This window comes from Dufourea novaeangliae, unplaced genomic scaffold (assembly GCF_001272555.1).
Source record: "Dufourea novaeangliae isolate 0120121106 unplaced genomic scaffold, ASM127255v1 scaffold109, whole genome shotgun sequence".
Lineage (NCBI taxonomy): Eukaryota > Metazoa > Arthropoda > Insecta > Hymenoptera > Halictidae > Dufourea > Dufourea novaeangliae.
In genome coordinates, this window is record NW_015373997.1 from 3,782,252 (window position 1) to 3,800,747 (window position 18,496).

The 18,496-nt window shown below is 35.9% G+C and overlaps 2 protein-coding genes across 5 annotated transcripts in view; both read left to right on the forward strand.

The window, feature by feature from the left end:
* Positions 1–310: 310 nt before the first annotated feature.
* On the forward strand, positions 311–5,372 carry LOC107188035 (two pore potassium channel protein sup-9). Its single transcript, XM_015576258.1, has 5 exons — positions 311–437; positions 1,385–1,540; positions 2,323–2,498; positions 3,540–3,869; positions 5,058–5,372. Exons 1-5 carry the CDS (start codon positions 311–313, stop codon positions 5,370–5,372), a joined length of 1,104 nt encoding a protein of 367 aa, XP_015431744.1.
* An 11,487-nt stretch (positions 5,373–16,859) lies between these two features.
* The window catches only part of LOC107188045 (zinc finger protein 2-like), a 59,876-nt gene continuing 58,239 nt past the window's right edge, over positions 16,860–18,496 (forward strand). For all 4 annotated transcript variants that reach the window (XM_015576272.1, XM_015576274.1, XM_015576273.1 and 1 more), the window contains exons 1-2: positions 16,860–17,053; positions 17,937–18,116. In XM_015576272.1, coding sequence (XP_015431758.1) covers positions 16,922–17,053; positions 17,937–18,116 — 312 coding nt within the window. In that variant the 5' untranslated portion in view covers positions 16,860–16,921. The remainder of the gene's footprint in view (positions 17,054–17,936; positions 18,117–18,496) is intronic.

An 18,496-nucleotide genomic window follows, 5' to 3' on the forward strand; every position in this document is an offset into this window, starting at 1 on the left:
GCCTTCGAACACTAATCGAAGATTTATTATATTCATTTAATTCAGAATCATAAAAAGTTATGGTGGTTTGTACATCTGTCCAGATGAACGAAAGCGGCTACAAGGTAGTGCCTGCAAGGACGAAGACAACCTGCAGAAAAGGAGTCGCGTGCCGGGTCTGTAGCGCTCGGTAAAGAAAGAAAGGGCTCCCCGAGCATCATCGAGAAGGGAAAGGGGTCGTCATGGGCCCGGCACACCAAACCGTACCCCACTGAGCGATGCAAGTAGTTAGGGCCGGGGCCCTGCTAGTGAGCATGTGGCTCACTAGAGAATGAAGAAACAAAACGTCCGGACCCTATCGTTGATCGTCTTCACGTTCACCTACCTCCTCGTCGGCGCTGCAATCTTCGACGTTCTCGAGTCCGAGACGGAGAAACGACGCAAGGAAGCATTGGACGGTAGATATCTTATTTAATAAACTTAACATTGTGACGACCAATCTACACCACAGTCAGTAGCCAATGACGCGACGCTGACATCATGTGCATGTCAACTGGTACTTTTCAGATATTCAACATTATTGAATTTTTTTTACACACATAGTAAAAACCCTATTTTTTTCATTCTTGACAGAAACAGCCAACCACTGGCAAAATGTACTAGCGAAACTAGCTAGTTGTCATAGTGTCAACTTCACGTGACATTAGAGGTCACTAGAAAAACTTAATTCTTACTCTTCATCAGTGATGTTGAAACAATAAAAACATTAGAAACTTGTTAAATTTATTGAGAAATTTGCTGTGTTTTGGTCGTACTTTCAGTATGAAAATTCTTTAAAAATCCATCGACGAAACGAAGCAATTTATAATTTATTAATGAGCTAAATTTGTTTATAAGTTCTTGAAAGTTTTTAAGTAGATAAGATGTTCGATTTTGCTAAATATGTCGCGGAAGACAAAATTCAAGAAACTCAAAATAGATCTTTGCGGTAAACAGGAACACTCTGCAGCATCACCGGTTGTAAATCCTGGAAGGAACTCGAAATGCTTCCGTAGATAGACCGTTGTTTTCCGTGTTCCTAAGAAAGAGATAAAATTACGAGACTTTTACCACTTTCGACAACGAAACTCGGGTCAGTTCACGGGGAAACGACTTACACCGGTTGAAATGTAATTTCGTTAAAAGTATTGAGTCGAAGGTGAATTGAAGATATGTACGAATAAAACTTCTCATTGCTTGTGCTTTGCTTCCTACAAGCATTCAACCGTGATCTTCGAGAAGATTGCTATTTCTCAGAATTTTAAATCTAGTTCCACGGGAATGAAATATGAATTTTAAGACTGTCGAATAGTTTTGCTTGGAAAGAAGACTGATCAACTTATTTTTCCGTTTCTTTTGTTGACAGCCATTGAAAAGATGGTTATACGCAAATACAATATAAGCGAGGACGACTTCAAGATCATGGAAACAGTGGTGCTGAAGACGGAACCTCACAAAGCCGGTCAACAATGGAAATTCGCCGGAGCGTTTTACTATGCAACCACGGTCCTCACGACTATCGGTACGTATTCAACAAGAAAAACCATTTTTAATAGTCCAATTAGGTTTACAATCAATAATACCCTCAACATGTTGGCCGCTAGTTCTTACTATTGGGACAATATAACTATACATATAAGTATTTACGCGTTGACTTGGACACTCATTACTTTTATTATTACTATACTACTAATTATATTTATGAGATGCCACATGCTCTTGTTTAGAAATTGAATATATCTAAATGTAATTTAATAACCACGGTCACTGGTGACCACCATGACAGTTATCGTGTCGCCTTCTTTTACTCAAGAACTGGTAGACAGTGTACCTGTATGTATTTATATTAATTTCACTGAATTAGTAGTTACTTATATCTTAAATTATATCAACGAAAAATCTAAAATTACAATTGAAGAAAAACAGAGAAATCCAGAAAATTCTAGCAAGAAATTTTGGAAACGAAGCTAGCTCTTCGAGTTCTCAAGTAGTATGACTCGAGTAATTCCGATCCGGTGAAACACATTGAATTGAATTGAAAGAAAGAAATTTGAAACTAAAATAAGGAATAGGATCATTTTACGTAGAAACAGTATTTTTATGATTGTCCAATGAACGAAAGAATCTTGCTGTGGTTCCCATAAAAAAAAATAATCGTTTCACTCATAAGAAATCTGTCCAATGCATAAAACCTTCGTGTTTTACAAGTTCAGTTTTCACATTTCACATCGGTACGTGCCGAATAAATCGAGTTACTGAATTATGGGGCAGTTTCTGATATTGGATTCACGACTCTACTTTTAGGTTACGGACATTCGACGCCGAACACCATAAGCGGTAAACTGTTCACGATGTTCTACGCGATCGTCGGAATACCGCTAGGACTCGTAATGTTCCAGAGCATAGGAGAGCGTTTGAATAAATTTTCATCCGTCGTAATACGGAACGTAAAGCAGCTTCTTAATTGTAAGGATGTCCAGGTAAAGCAACATATTTCGTTACAACTTTGCGTATTCCACATAAAATTCACAATTCTTGACCCTAATAAAATCCGAAACTTAAATAGTCGAGGATGTTTAATGAGGTTAATTGGAGTTGCATTTTCCGGTCCACATGCGAATCTTCGAGTTAAAAACTTAAGGTTGAATTGTTTGAAAGCAATTATTCAGCAGTTATTATCAAATATGATTTTTTGTGAACTGCAGGAATCAGAAATAACTCTTTTGAATTTAATTGGAAGCATAGAAGAATATAAATACGCGGAACAAGCTATTGAATGTTCGTTCCTTATTAAACTCCTCGAAGTTAGATAAACTTTCGTAACTGGAAGCTATGCGTGTATTAGCAAACTTTATTACTGTCGCACATAAAGGAAAAACTTGCGTTACTTAAACGATGCTGTCATAAACTTGTTCAAGTAAATTTAGTATGCAATTTTCTGTCTTAAAATATTGTCACACGATATATCGACGAAAGTTAGTAATAATTACATCGATTTTATATTAAATTAAAAACATTCAGAGTGTTTTGCTAATATGGGTTATAGGTAGACTGCAGATTTTTATACAAATTCATGTTTCTATAAACCAATTTACAATATAAAAATTAATGGAAACTTGTTACTTCAATATATGGCATCATCGGGTAAAGGAGAAAATATAATCTGTGTTCAAAATCGATATTTTCATTCCATTGTATTTGATTCAATCATCTTCCATAAATGCATAAAATCCGCAGTTGGCTGAGAACTGGACTGCAAATTTTATGCATTTGTAGCCTACAGGGCTCTGTGAAATACAATAAAAATCAAAACTTTCATCACGTACAATAATTTTTCTAGTTTATCCTGGAGCCAATAAGATGCTTAAAGAGGGAAAGAAATTATTACTTGTGTTCTTGCTTGTATAAATTACTTTATAAAATGTCATTTTTCATAAAAATCTGCAGTCCACTGGTAACAAAATCGAGCGTCTGTTTTGCCGCGAGACGTGAATATCCATAAGAATTGTTTAAAATTTCAGGCCTCAGAAATAAATCTTATCTGCGTGGTGACGACCTTATCTTGCTTAACAATTGCGGGAGGTGCCGCAGCGTTCTCTAGGTACGAAGGGTGGTCATACTTCGATTCCATTTATTATTGTTTCATCACCCTGACGACCATCGGGTTCGGGGACATGGTCGCGCTGCAAAAGGATAACGCGCTGGACAACAAACCCGAGTACGTGATGTTCGCCCTAATATTCATTCTGTTCGGCTTGGCGATCGTCGCCGCCTCTCTCAATTTATTGGTCCTGAGATTCGTCACAATGAATACCGAGGACGAAAGGCGAGACGAAGCTGAAGCTCTGCAGGTAAGCACCTCGAGAAATCCCCTTATTCTCAAACATAGAAACGAATCACTTGAAACTTCCAACGAACGACAGTAATTTTATCTCTTTCCCAAGTTTCGACACGGTATATCTAGAGTTAACACGTTGACTGCTATACCATTCACTTTATTCACGAATCCAAAAAATTCATTTTTATTAAAAATTGAAAAATTGTTCAGTAGAACTTTAATGTCACTTACTAGTTTTACCATTATTAAGCAAATAAGAATGTTTTCTTCCACAGTTAGCTAATGCAATTTGAAAGAAAAAATTTATGAGACTTAAAGTCACAACCCTAGATCGGAAAGAAACTAACACCTTCGAAATCGAAAATTTAAGTTCCATGTGTTCAACTAGTCAGTAGTAAACAGTATATACTGATAAAAAATTTTGAACATCAACAATTAATTAGAGCAGTAGACGGTTAAAAAACTAGCCTTACACTTATGGGATGAATCAGATGCCGAACTGAGTAACTCAATTTTCCACAAATTCCTCAATTTGATTATTAATAATCTTTTTACAAATTTGGCATACCTCAGTTTTAAACTTACATCTGAAATAATTTACTATGTGACATCTGTGTATTCGGATACTGTAACTAAAATTTAAAGGAGCAATGTCTATCATACCTAACGACATACTGTGCAGTTTGTTTCCTGGTGTTAATTAGTTTTGTTCCTGAGATACTCATACAGTACTGATGTTCCAATGTCATCATCTGATCTGCCGAAACTAGTTCGTTATCCACGCGGATGCTTTCCAAAACACGAAATATCCAGTAGTCAATGTGTTACTTGAGTACCAAACACACCGTCAACAAATTGGCAGTTGAACCGTACGAGATTAACGTATTCGTTACCTTAATACCCCCGGCGTTATCATTCCCTACATCGAATCGATACACAAGAAAAACTGCCTGGCAACCCCCTTACGGTTAAAACTCGAACCCCCTAAGACCTATTCTGAACAACAAAAAAAACCACACACACACACACACACACACACACAGGAGAAATCCGCACGGGGCGCGCTTTAACGGTTTGTAAAACAACAACGACATGCGTCCGTGGTATAACGATTCGACAGACACAAACACAAAAAAAAACAAACAAAAAATATATATGTAAAACGAGAGCAGGAAAACAAACAAAAATTATTATGACGCAGGCTGCGCAAGGAGCAGTGCGCCTGGAGGGCGACGTAATAACGGCGAACGGCTCGATATTGTCAGGCCAAATAGGGAACCACGGTGACACGATATCGTTGGATGACGAGACGTCGGTATGCAGCTGCCGCTGCAGCGGCTTCCAGAAGAAACGACGGAGACCGCGGTTCACGGTTCGTCGCTCGCCCGGTAAGATCTCGCACCTGCTGCCGATGCAGCAGCTGCCCACGCTGAACATGCGCACCGAGCTACGCCCGCCGCCGTTGACGCCGTTGCTGCAACTGCCGCCGTTGTATCAGCATCGAGCCAGCATCTGACGCGGGTCGACCGTCAGTATGATGATGCCGCAAGAACTGCCGCGACGGGTCTCCGTCTGAGACTCTTTTGAAAAACGAAAATAAACCAAAAAAAAAACCAAATAATACAAAGAAAGAGAAACAGGAAGGTAGAGAGTGAGAGAGTGATAGAGAGAAAGTGAGCTTTTTGCCGACGATCGCTTCAACGAATTTAATATCCTCGAGACGCTCTCACCGCCTCTCCCCACTTCACGACCGCGATCAACCGTTCTCCGAGGACGGCGGACAGCCGGAAGTCCCTCGGTACCAGAGTAAACCGCGCGAAAGCGAGTAACGATCGCGCCACGTTCTGTTCTGCCATCGTTGTTTTCTACGCTTTTCGACTCGCTTGTTGAGTACGGGGTTTGAGCAAGATAAGATGTCGGTGTTGTTGAAGTGTAGATGTTTCGATTGTTCGGGTTTACGCGATAGGATAGCGGTAGATTGTTAATCAGCTTCGATGAATACCCTGGATTTTTGTATATTTTTGTTCCTGCGTGACACTTTTGGAAGACTTCCGAAGTTTCCCTAAGCTCCAGTTAGGTTCTAAGTGGTTAGTGCTGTTGATCCGTGATAAATGACGAGATTCTAGAGGGAGACATCTTATTAGCATCATGCTTGATCGAATCGTCAAACAGATTTTTTATCACAGAGTAGATCCATCCATTATCTTCTTCATAAGAAGGTTCTATGTATTCCTATCGTTAGAGATATACATGAATCAACGTAGAGGGTGTTAATAAAAATGTGGCACACTTTCGCAGGATGGATTCTACAGGTCAGACTATGACGGAATTCAAAATGAGGAAATTACGTTCGAGGCTTCGTTTCTGAGTTATTAATTGTTGAGAATACGGGTGGAATACGTGTGAAATACGTCTGGCGCGATGGATTATACTACTTGTAACAGCCGATTCCCAGCTGATACACGGTATCGATCGGTAGTCAAGCTAAAGTTAGAATGAAATACAATCAAATGAATGGCAGCAAAACGTGAAACAATTGAAGAGCGCGTCTCTCGAGTAGAACATAACCCGCCGTGTCAGACATATTTTACGCGTATATCGCCCGTATTTTGAACAATTAATATCTCAAAAACAAGGCTTCGTACGTAAGTTCGTCATTTTTGATTTTTTGTTTTAGTTTTCCATGTATAATTCACCCCCTGAAAGTGTCCCACATGTTTATTAATTGAATATCGATGTTACTTCCGATTTTAGCTTCATTTTATTTTCTCTTCAACCGTTTCGGGTTTCCTCGTCGTGAAAATTGGAGAAGCGCAAGATGTAAATATCGTCCGTGTAGCAGTTCAGAATTCCGTGGAATTTCGAGCATCTTCCAGAATAACTTCCTTACATTATCTTAGACTTTGAGAGCTGCGCTGCGTGGAAGTTGTCCAAAGGTTTAACGAAACTTCAACAGATCGTAGAGAAATATATTTTCTGCTCGTTGACGTAAGCATTCATGATGGCGAGTTTGGTTCTCTTCGTTGTAACTGTTCATCGCGATTTTATAAAGCACGGCTCACGGTTGTCGCGGCGAATCGCAGAACTGACGAGATTCTAACTCGCGTCGGTCGGACGCAACGCTGAAAAATTCTGCCGAAACAATGGAAATCAACACTTCGAGCGTTCCTTTCCTAAATCTCGAAGTTTCGACGATCTATTTTACGTAGTTTTAAAAGGGGGAGGAAAATATTTAAAAATTATATCGTAACGAAGTCCAAGTGCTTCCGATTGTTTCGAACTTGATCTTCCAATATTTTGAGGATTGCACATTCGCGAATAGGCTGGGGTACATTTTACGCGTTATAATAATTACCAGTACAATCTTCCATTGACATGTTTTGATTGCAGAAAAAGAAAAAGGTAGAATCTTGTCACGGGTTGCGATCAGGCGGTGAATTGACTCTTAGAAGCAACTGTTGTGCATGTACAAAAAGGAAAAAAGGATGTGCGAGTATGATCATGTGTTCCGTAGCCAAGAAGCATTAATTTAAAAAAAAACGATACAAAAGACAGTGCGAGAGACAGAGAGAGGGAGAGAAAAGAAAGAGATAGAAAAGAATATATATCTACGTTCACACTGCTAAAGAAGAGAAATATATACACACCGAAAGACATATACACAAGAAGATGAACACGACTTTTTCATTAAGAAGGCATTTTACAATTTGTATATATGAACTATAGATATTACACGTACGAATCTAGGTGTACGAATTAAGATGTTTCGATCTTACGATGTGTATAAAATAAATAACTGATCCAGAATCGTTTGAGAGATCGTGGCCGTAAAAACTACGTAGAACTCTAGCTACCAGAGATAGATTTTGCCACGCCCGAACGCTCTCGGCCAGGAACAATGAAATTTAATATTATAAATAAATTTAAACGAAAAAAAAAAAGAAACTATAAATATATACATATAACGATAATATCTAAACGAAGATAAAAATGAATCCAGAGAAAAAAAGCCGTAGATCACGAGAATTAAAATATCGTCCCCTGATCTTATTGGTTTACAGTTTACCTACGGAAAGTCAATCCATCGAGACACGAGGCACCGTATATTTCCGAATAGATTATGAAAGAAGAAAAAAAAAACGCGTCATACTATAGTCGAACACGAGCGGAACAATTCTCTTGCCTTTTATCGACACGTAGAACGTATTCGAGTATTTTTAAGACGTACACACTGGATTGCACATAATACGCGTAGCGTAAGTAGTGAAGACCTCGTTTTGCCCACTCGGCGTTTCAAATGTTTCGAAAATGGCCGCTGGCTAGAAAAACGCGGATGCGCGACGGGTATATTTGTACAATTTTTTTTTTCTATATTCACGATTATTCGTCGTAGCGTCGAATCACCGAGGGTCGAGTTGTTCATTAGACCTTTAAATCGATTGGAATCATTTAAACCACCACGATTACGGTGATTAACCTTACGGATTAAGAGAATTGTTGATATCTTCGAAAAAATGACAGAAAACTTATTACAATTTGACATTTCTTCCTATTTATTACGATAATGCATTACAATGTAAATATAAGTTTCGTATTACGAATTGGACGAATAAACCTATTGAAGAAAGATTCCTTATTACACGTATTTATTCCTATATAGAATTAAATATTGTACTCGAGTACAAAAACGAGACATGTTCATTAACTTGACTCTTAATAAGCTATCTCAAAAATCTACTGTCTCCGTACAATATGTATATAATTAAACTTTCGTTAAAAACATTGTTAGCAAAAAAGAATTCTATTTTCTGGATTCTCTGACATTTGTTCGAAACACGCTTCATTATTAGAATCGTTAATGTACTTATATTTAATGAAAAGTCCAGAAGTTAAATATTATTAAACTTAAATTTGTATTACAGAACGACTGAAAAGCGTTTAAAAGAACATGGCTAAAGGAGATTTTTTAAACCTACCGGAACGCTACAGATCGTTGAAGGAATTCTCGTTAAAATGTACGATAGTCATTCCAAATTGAGATCGATTTACGCTAATATTCGTTCCTTGTACGCCCAGGATAATAATGTTATTGAAAACTTCGCAGAATATTAATTCATAAATCATGGATGAGTTCCCATTCGCGGTTGACGTACTATGGTAATTTGCATTCCACGGTTTAAGGGTTAATGAAAGCAATGGACTACAATCGAAAATTGAGATAAAACGTGGCCAAATAAGCGTTCAGGATTCGTCGAATCGGTCATATAGAATTCGGCAGTATAAAATGTTTTAGTGAGAAACAGAGGAAAACATTCCATGAATTTGTACAATTATTATTATGAACTTGTATTATTACATTATTATGATTACCTTCATTAACACTCGCTATAACAGAATGAACGAATTACATTTGTAATATGCTAGGGTAGAAACGAACAACGATCACGTCTACTAGAATGACCATTCACAATATTATTGAGATCTGCGAGCATCATGGAAACGTATTCGAGGAACTAATAGGGGTGAACCACATTTGACATTCATTCAATCATCGTACGGGAAGATTTCATTTTGACGCTTCTCCCCCACCAAACAACACGATTTTTAATCGTTTACACTGATTAGCAGTAACGGACGATAGCCTTTTTCGAAATTACAAAATACTAATTATACTACTCCGTCTAAAATCGAATATCTACCCTTACCCCTTCGTACGCCAATTTGCTCTTAAATTATATATACTTGTATTGAATTTGGAAGGACGAGAGAAATTTCTAATAATCCACCTCTTTTTTTGTTCAATCTTAACTGGACTTATAGCGTGTTAAGATAATACAAGGATTATTATAGACTTTCAGGTAATACTTTATATTTCTAGCGAGATTCCATAAAGAATTAGTGAGCTTGTATAACCTTTAATCTTCGAAATTAGCGTTATTAGAAATTACTGTTTCGTTACCATTGGTTTTTAGCATTGTACATGTAATGGAAACGCTTACGAAACGATCGATCGAGGAGGATTCGTTTTACGATATTATACCAAGAGTTTGTCACTAAATTCATAAGTAATGTTGCATATCTGTCTGTTCTATAACTTAATTCGTGAACAACGTACACACGATCAATCAATAGAAGGATTAAAAGCAGAAAAAGTTTTAAAAACGGCACTTCTTTCGCGGAGTCAATAAAAAATTATTACAGTATACATAAATCAGTCATGGCTGAACATAAAAAGTTAAAGAATGACAACGATGCAACTGTATAAAAGAAATCGTGGGTTTGCTTAATGAACAAAGTGATCAGATAATAAAGTCACTTTGCCATTAATAGACAGATATTGATAAAAAAAACAGGCAAGTATAAAAAGAACTTGTTTACCATAATTTATCGATTGCGAGTGGTGTATTAGAACTCCGTGGACTGGTGCGATTAAAGGAAACGAATAAACCGAAATATGTTCCCAGAAAATGCAAGCTCAAAGAAATGTAACGAATTATATTAAAGTGCCATCGTCTTGGTATGCATGTTTGAAATCCTTGTATTACTTTGGTAAAAAGTATTATTAAAAAGAAAAAATGTTTCGAGATCAAGTTATAGGTAGTTTCTATTGACAGAATTAAACATTTCTAATTCAAATAATCTACAATCAGTCACGTCATTTTGTCATCTGATTTTCAAAGTGTTTCAGAAAGAACTTAAAAGTTATTCGATTCCTACCTCCTCTTTACACTAACCTGTATTATTCATTAATATGTCGACTAGTTACGTTTTTTCTTCATTTCGAAAAAGGAAACAAATAAATTCCGTTTGAATCATGAAACCATTTTAATGACAAGGTAAAACGCGTCGATAAACGATAGATATCGATTGGTTATTCAAGATAATTGCAGTACAAATGGCCATAAAAGTGAACGTGATTCACGAACAACGTCAACTCATCGTGAAGGCTTAAATTCATAACAAAAAAAAATCTTTCTATAACTTATTAATACTATAATATTAGTATAAATAAATTAGTACTGTGACTAAAATTTTCATTTCACAACATACTCGGCGACACTGCGAATAATTTTCAACAGAGACTAATACTTCTAGGAACTATACGATAAAAGTGCGAACTGATAAAAATTTTACTAACGTTAATAAAACTTTGCATATATATAGATAGATATCCAGTTCTTTGTTTAATGACAAAAAAACTACTATAACATTTTACAAGTACGGTTTTAAATAGCAGTTATTCATTAAAAAAAATGAGTCGAGACTTACGCGTTTGCACGTGTGAAGAAGAGATGATGCCGTTTGTAGTCAGATGTGTGGTGGTTCGTTCAGACCGTGATAGAATTGCGTTCTTCTGCCCATCCTTCTTCCATCAATGTTTCGTCATTTTAGCTTAATAAGGAGAAAAAAAAGTTATCGATATGGTGTGTAATGTACGATATATGCATAAATTGTCAACGATCTACGACCAACGCTAATTTAATTAATCTGAATATTGTTGGATAAGCGAAACGATGTTAAGATAAAAAAAGTCAGTCATTCTAATGTGTAATATACATATAGAGAGTGACAAATTCTTGCCAGATGTCTGATACGATTGGAAATTTTGAATGATATTTAAATAAAAATTTGAAACGATAATTATTTGCCATTTTGTGTAATGTAGTACAATTCAAAGTTCCAAGATATTCGAATTATTTTAAATTAAACCTCTAATAAAAAAGAGAAACAAGAATCAATGGACATCGTGCTAATAAAATACCATGAATTCTGCAAGAATTTTCATTCTATGTGTTTTCCCCCGTTTGACAATTCAGTCCATTAATCGAACATTCTGAATACATAATTAGCTTGAAAATTTAATAAACGATTAATTGGTCCTTGAAATTTATAGAAATTCGCAATTAAAAGAACGTGTCGTTTGCTTACTCAAAATAGTATACCCATTTATTGATTCTCTTTTTTTATCTTGAAAGTTTGTAATTGCTTATTTTAGTTTTACTTACGAATTTTTAAGACAAAAAGGTAGCGTTCATCGTAATTGTCATCGACGACGCGTTCTTTTAACGTAAACGCGAGTGAAACGATTATCAGAATTGAAAAAATGTGAAGTGAAATGCATGTACGTGTACACACACACAAACACACACGAATATATTCTGCGGCGTGACCGTGAAATTTCAACTTCCCGCATTTTTAACTTTGTATTACTAGATTACAAACACGATGATTACAATTAATGTTACCTTACACGAATGTAAACAATAATATTTGTAATAGCTGTAAAATTTACAATTACGACAAACTCGAAAGAGATACGAGATTAAACGAGGAAACAATTTAGACACACATTCACGCAATTTTGCTATTATTGTTATAGCATAAAGTGTAAGTAAATAGTTACGAATTTAACAAATTAATTGACTATACAATATGAGCATCGAAGTAATACAGTCTTGTCGTGGTATCATCGACAACGCAGCCTTGAAACTGCGAGTGATGAAGAATACGTCGAATGAAAATACTGCAAAAAAATAGAACGAAAAAAGAAAACAAGTTGAATCTGAAATTTTACATTTCCTAAATTTATTAACAATTAGTTCTCCTGTTGAACCGCACAAAATAATTTCAATGTTTTTATTATATAATTTAATCGTTAAAATAATGATCAATTCTTATTTTAAAAATTCACTGACTTAATCGTTTACTGGTATTAGTGACTCTATTCGATTACAAAAATCATTCTAGTTTCGTTTACAGCGTTGATAGTTTATAAAAACAATAATTACGTGATACAGAGAAATGAATTGAAAATGAAAATCGAAATCGAGAAGTGAGAGATCAATATTGAAAGTTGTACATAATAGAAGGATCGACGAATGTTTTCTCTGATTGAATATTATTCCAAAGAAATATCTTATTCTATAAATATGTAAAACCGTCGATTCAGTTTTCACTCTTGCTTGAGACCGACAGAAGGAGTCTATTAAATACGAACAAATGCCTGGAATTATTGTCACTTGCGATAATCACGATTACTTGTAAGATGCGAAACAAGGTCCTCCATGTTGGAGGAAAAGAGAACGGAAAAAAAATAGAAATCCCAACGGCTTGTACGGGTACAATTTTCTCGAAAAAAAAAATCGAAAGGAAAGAGACCACATATCCTTTGTTTTCATGTATTATAAATAGTGCACCATCGTTGCAAGGATCTTTAGAAGGTCCCACCCCCCCCCTCCCCTCGAAAAAAGAAGCATTGAAAGAAGAAAAGTAATGTTATAACGAAATAAAGAGAGGCTAAAACGATCGAAGAGATGATACGGTGAAATATAGACATGGTAACAGCATGTATGTGATCGAAATTGATTCCCAAATCTGCCTGCATACACCGCCACGTGTACCGACGTTTAAGTGGATCGTAATTTGTAAATTACTATGGACTTCCTAATTATATGCTGGTATATGATAATACATGTGCTCTGCCACAATAAAGCAGTTTTTTTTATCTAAAACGGTGGTCGTGATTTTTTATCCCGATAGTTAATGAAAAGTTTCTCATCCAATACAGCCAATTATTAACACGTTCACTGAATGCACAACTGTACCTGAATCATGCTGTTTTCTTTTGTAATTAATTTCTCAACACCTATGGAAGACTCGAGATCCTTGCGTACACTGAACGTGTTAAGATACAAAAGCATTCCATTAGCATTCCTTTATGAAATGTGTACTTGAAAGACTTCGATTGTATTTTCTCAAATATTATCTGTAAAATGTAATTGCATCTTCTTCAGATGTTTTTTCCTTAGGCGATATATTAAATCTAGAGACGATTGAATAATCCACTTTTTTTCTGACAAATTCAGTATTTATTTTTAAAGAAATTAAGTATTTGTATTCTAACAGCCTACATTATTTTTGCCTAATAGAAAATTATACATTGTCATTTTATTGAAGAAAAAGTCAATTTATAACTGATACACCTGATAACATAATTTTGGACATCTATAGCTCGTAATCATTTTTCTTGCAAGAACCTAAATATTGAAGTACTCGACTACCTATAGTTATAGTTGAACCAATAAAAGGATCAAGTCAGGTAATAAGAAAACTTCCGTTTCCAGACTAATGGCCTCACTCTATATCTCACTTCCACCATCTCACGCCCGTTAATTGCAAAAAAAGTTCACAACCATTTACTGCCCTACAAATTCTTGGTTCGAATCATTCTACTGCCGCCGTGCATCCGAGTGCATTAACACCTTCCAGGTCAAGATCCGCAGTTTACCATTTCCACAACCATTTCTGCACGATCCCGTGAGACGCTTGTACCTCAACTATATTCACTGTAACTAAGAGAGGCCAGTCTTCATCGCTGTAATCGTAAACACAACTAAGGCATGAGGATCTGAGAGGAACATACGGAAGACCGTAGAAATGGTAGACCTGAAATTCTGGTTAGAAGAGCGTTAATGCATTACGTTGTATTCAGGGTCCGAAAATTCGGATCCATTTTGTATCCATAACATAGAGACTTTACAAATGTGATGTAATCGAATTTTAATACTACTTCAAATGTATTTAATTCCAACTCTAGTTATTAATTGCAAGAGTAGGTAAATAATTATTTCTATTAAAGTGATCCTTGAGAAATTTGAAAAATCTTTTCCTAAGATCAATAGTATCCTTGCCAACTTACTGGATTGTTACGTTTATAAATTTCGTGAAATACACTATTTCCTTATTTTCAAAGTTCGAAATTTCTGTGAATTAACTTTGGTTTGACAAAACCTGGAAATCGACTCAGGATAAAAGACTGGTAGTTTTTTCCTACATCTCAATAGCGATTTATGTCCGTATCGTAAAGCCACGTGAACGCCAGATGCGAGTCGAGCTTGGACAAGAGGATTACGACCCGGAGTTTCCCAAATTACGGGTAACATCTTTAGTTTAAGCCACGTTTGTACATATACAACTTAAGCTGCAAAACAGAGTTAAGACGGCTTTCCTATGACTCGTACATACGACCCATCTCAAGAGCTTCAACTACGTTTTATCATGCACATATGAGAAGACAGACTCACGTCATGTCTATTTCTTGTAGAAGGCTTAACATATTACTTAAAAAGGCATCATTCACATTTTCACACCCTCGTCTTTGCCTGCAGTACAGCATGATTACATTCTTATTACTGTGGATTCTAATCCAAACACTTTCACGTTTACAATGAAATTATGAATGAAATAGCAAGCAGTTGTACTTTGAAGTAACTGTACTTTTATTCTTAAAATTCTTAACATGTTCAATAATTTTAACGTAAAGACATTGCCACTGCACTCAAATATCATTAGTTTTACAAATACTGCGTCTACCTTGCTAACAAATTGGTTAGAGAACATAAATCAAGTACCTGCACCATTTCAAATTTGAAAAAATGTATATAATAGAACATGTATCTAAGTATAATTTACAACCAATTTTTTTCTACAACTATGAATTATTCTTTTACACAAATAATAATATGAATAATGAAATGATTGAATTGAGAATTCGTTTAATAAAAAATAAATCTTACCCGTTACATCTTTTTTCGAACGTTCTATGAAAATATTTTACCGATGAAATGTATGAAAAGGCAGTAGGATGTTTGATAAGAAGTTACTACCATTCCAGTTCATAGAAGAACGGAAAAGACCGGACAGGTCATTGATATGTTTAACGACGTGAGGGTATACATACAAGTTCTATGGGCTCAACAAGAAACGTGGCAGCACTGTGGTTCTGCAGTTCTTTGCAACGTTTTTTTACCAGTTGTAAGAATCATTAAACATTTATATTGATTATACAAACAATAACATACATTAACTATCCACAAAAAAGTTAATGAAAATCTAGTATTCAGCGGTAAAAATTAATATCGTGCACTTTCTATAACTGAAAATTGTGTAGAAACTATTTCAATTGTATATCTGAATAAAAAAACTTTTGATAACATTTACAGTTCCTGCAGCACCGTACAATATTGTGAAATTAATATTGCACTAATGCATGTAGTAATGTATGTACTTATTCCATATCAATAGCCAAATCCCGGAGTTATGTGCAAAAATAATCGACTGTGACCTAAAATACAATTTTTCGCATTATAAAATTTATAAGATTATATTTGTAAAGGCATAATTCAAAAAATACTTTCCGGTGATTCTTAAAAAATCACATTATCTGCATCGAACATTTAAATACAGTAGATAGAAGTGTAATGTACAAAAGAAATCTATAGAAAATCATTAGCTAATGATTATATGAAACATAAATTAATCTAAGCTCAGCATGTTCTTCAGAAAACTCTGATCCGTGCTCTATCGTTTGTATGACAAGTACATATGTATGTATATCGCGTCCGTTTGATCATGCGTGACTGTATCCCGCACGCAGAAGTGGGAGTAATTGTTCATGAAAATTTGATAGGTTTGCATTACCTCGGCGACCTCTTAAACACCTGGCCGATCAATCGGTACGTATCAAAGATAGATTTAAAGCGCGTCATTTCTTCGATCGTATCGCATATAATACTTCCTATCACAATTAGAAAGGATGGTACATAGAATAGTCGGCAACAATTGTAGCCATCTTGTAAGATTTTCAATTTAATACGAATACGAAACAAACGAGGCCGACTAGCGCGTGATTAATATAAAAATATAGTCAATATACCGTGGAAGCATAAGTTTCTTCTATTCGGCAATGATTTTGCGAATGATGCCACGGATCCATAATAAATAACGTTCCGGTCGGAAGAAAGGGAACTTCATAGTGTTCGAAACCTCGTGTGCAAAAGCGGTTGGCTTCGAGTGCGACGTGATCGATACGCAACTGACCTGCCGAGCGGTTCCGAAGGTATCCGTAACGAGCCGAAGGTGGCCGACAGGCAACGAAAACGGCCGAAGTTCGGTGTGCAAACGACGCGTACAGAAGAACGCGGGGTCTTCTCCGGCTTGGGTTGAAACAGCGTTCGCGTCTACGGGCGCGGCTTTGCGTCTCGAGCTGGCGTTTTACACGGTAAAATGTCCTCCCTCGATTATCTGGACCTGTGTCGACTGTGTCTCGTGAAGGACCGTGTTTCGGTGCCGATTTTCGATGGCGAGGGAGACGTACGGCAGATTTTTCTCAAGATCGCCGCCTGTCTACCGGTCAAGGTAAGCCAACTACGCCATCGCATCGACAATGGCGATCCGCCATCTTGTGCATTTTCATAGCTACGCCGCGTTTCCTGAGCCGTCCACGACTTTTCAACCTCCCAGTAGAAATGCTTTTAGTTACGATTCTTTCAGAGATCGCCCTGTAGAACGAAGATATGCATGAAGCGATTGAAAGTAGACCCAGAGCAACAACGTAGAAATAGCCACTGGTGTCACAGTGTTTTTCTTTCCCTTTCCCTCTTTTTGGACTTTATCTAAACTCGCCCACGACGCCACAAATTATTCAGTAAAATTTTGCCGCGCTTTTTTTCTTGTCTCAAATACTCATCGATTACTTCTGACTTTTCTTCACCTCTCGACCAGAGCGGTAATTTTTTCACTTCGTTATTCGAGGGTAATGATCCGTAATATTAATTTTCTTCAGACAATTGGTCTAATTGAATAATTGTCCTGGTTTTCGACATCTTGTTTTCGACACCATTGTTCTGATTGTAACATGGATATTACTGTATATAGTTTAGTTATTGCATTTTTTATAGCTGTTCCATTAATAGACATTTCTAATGTTACGACGTAATATTTTTATGTCTGTTTTTATCGGAACTACGAATGGTCGTCTATGTGACTCTAAGTACACATGTATGGATTGATTTCATGTGGATGGTCAGTCTTGTAGTGTGTTATTTTTGTGAATAGTTTAGTAAATGGTATTATTGAAGTTTGTTTAAAGAAAACAGTTGCTAATATATCATGTTTACATACAAGTAACAAACTATTCGCTGTAGTTGTGAACTCTTTTTGGATTCTGACCTATATTTTAAATATTACCTGTTTCATGTAAAGTATTACTGCATTGTATTGTTTTTATTTATGATTACAGGTTGAAAGAGAAGACAAATTACCCAAGAAAATATGCGATGACTGTGTGTATAAAGTAGAATTATTTTACCAATTTTGGAATACTACAGCGAATGCAGAAAAGCAACTGCTACAATGGCTAGGAGAAGTTGGTGGGGAAGGTGGTGGCAAACAGGGTTATGTTTCCAATGCACTCAATCCGGTAATTTTTCTTTTGAATCAATTACAATTTATAGAAATATATGTTCCACATGGTATATAGGAAAACATTAGAGTGTAGATATTCTTTTATTTGTGAGATATTCAGTTCTGTGTTTATCCTTAGTTACCACTATATTTAGTGAGAACAGTATTTTTAAAATACAGTTTGTAAGTTCTTTTTATTATTCAGTTAATTATTTCCTACAACCTTTGACATTATATTTTCTAAATTTGTGTGATCCATTTTTTATGCTTTGTTTAGTAGTAATATATCGAAAAGGTTATGTGACTTTCATTATCACACATGTTGCTGTTTTTTTTTCATACACTTTAAAACATGTTATGCTAATGCATTTTGTTTCTTTTGGATATTTAATTGTA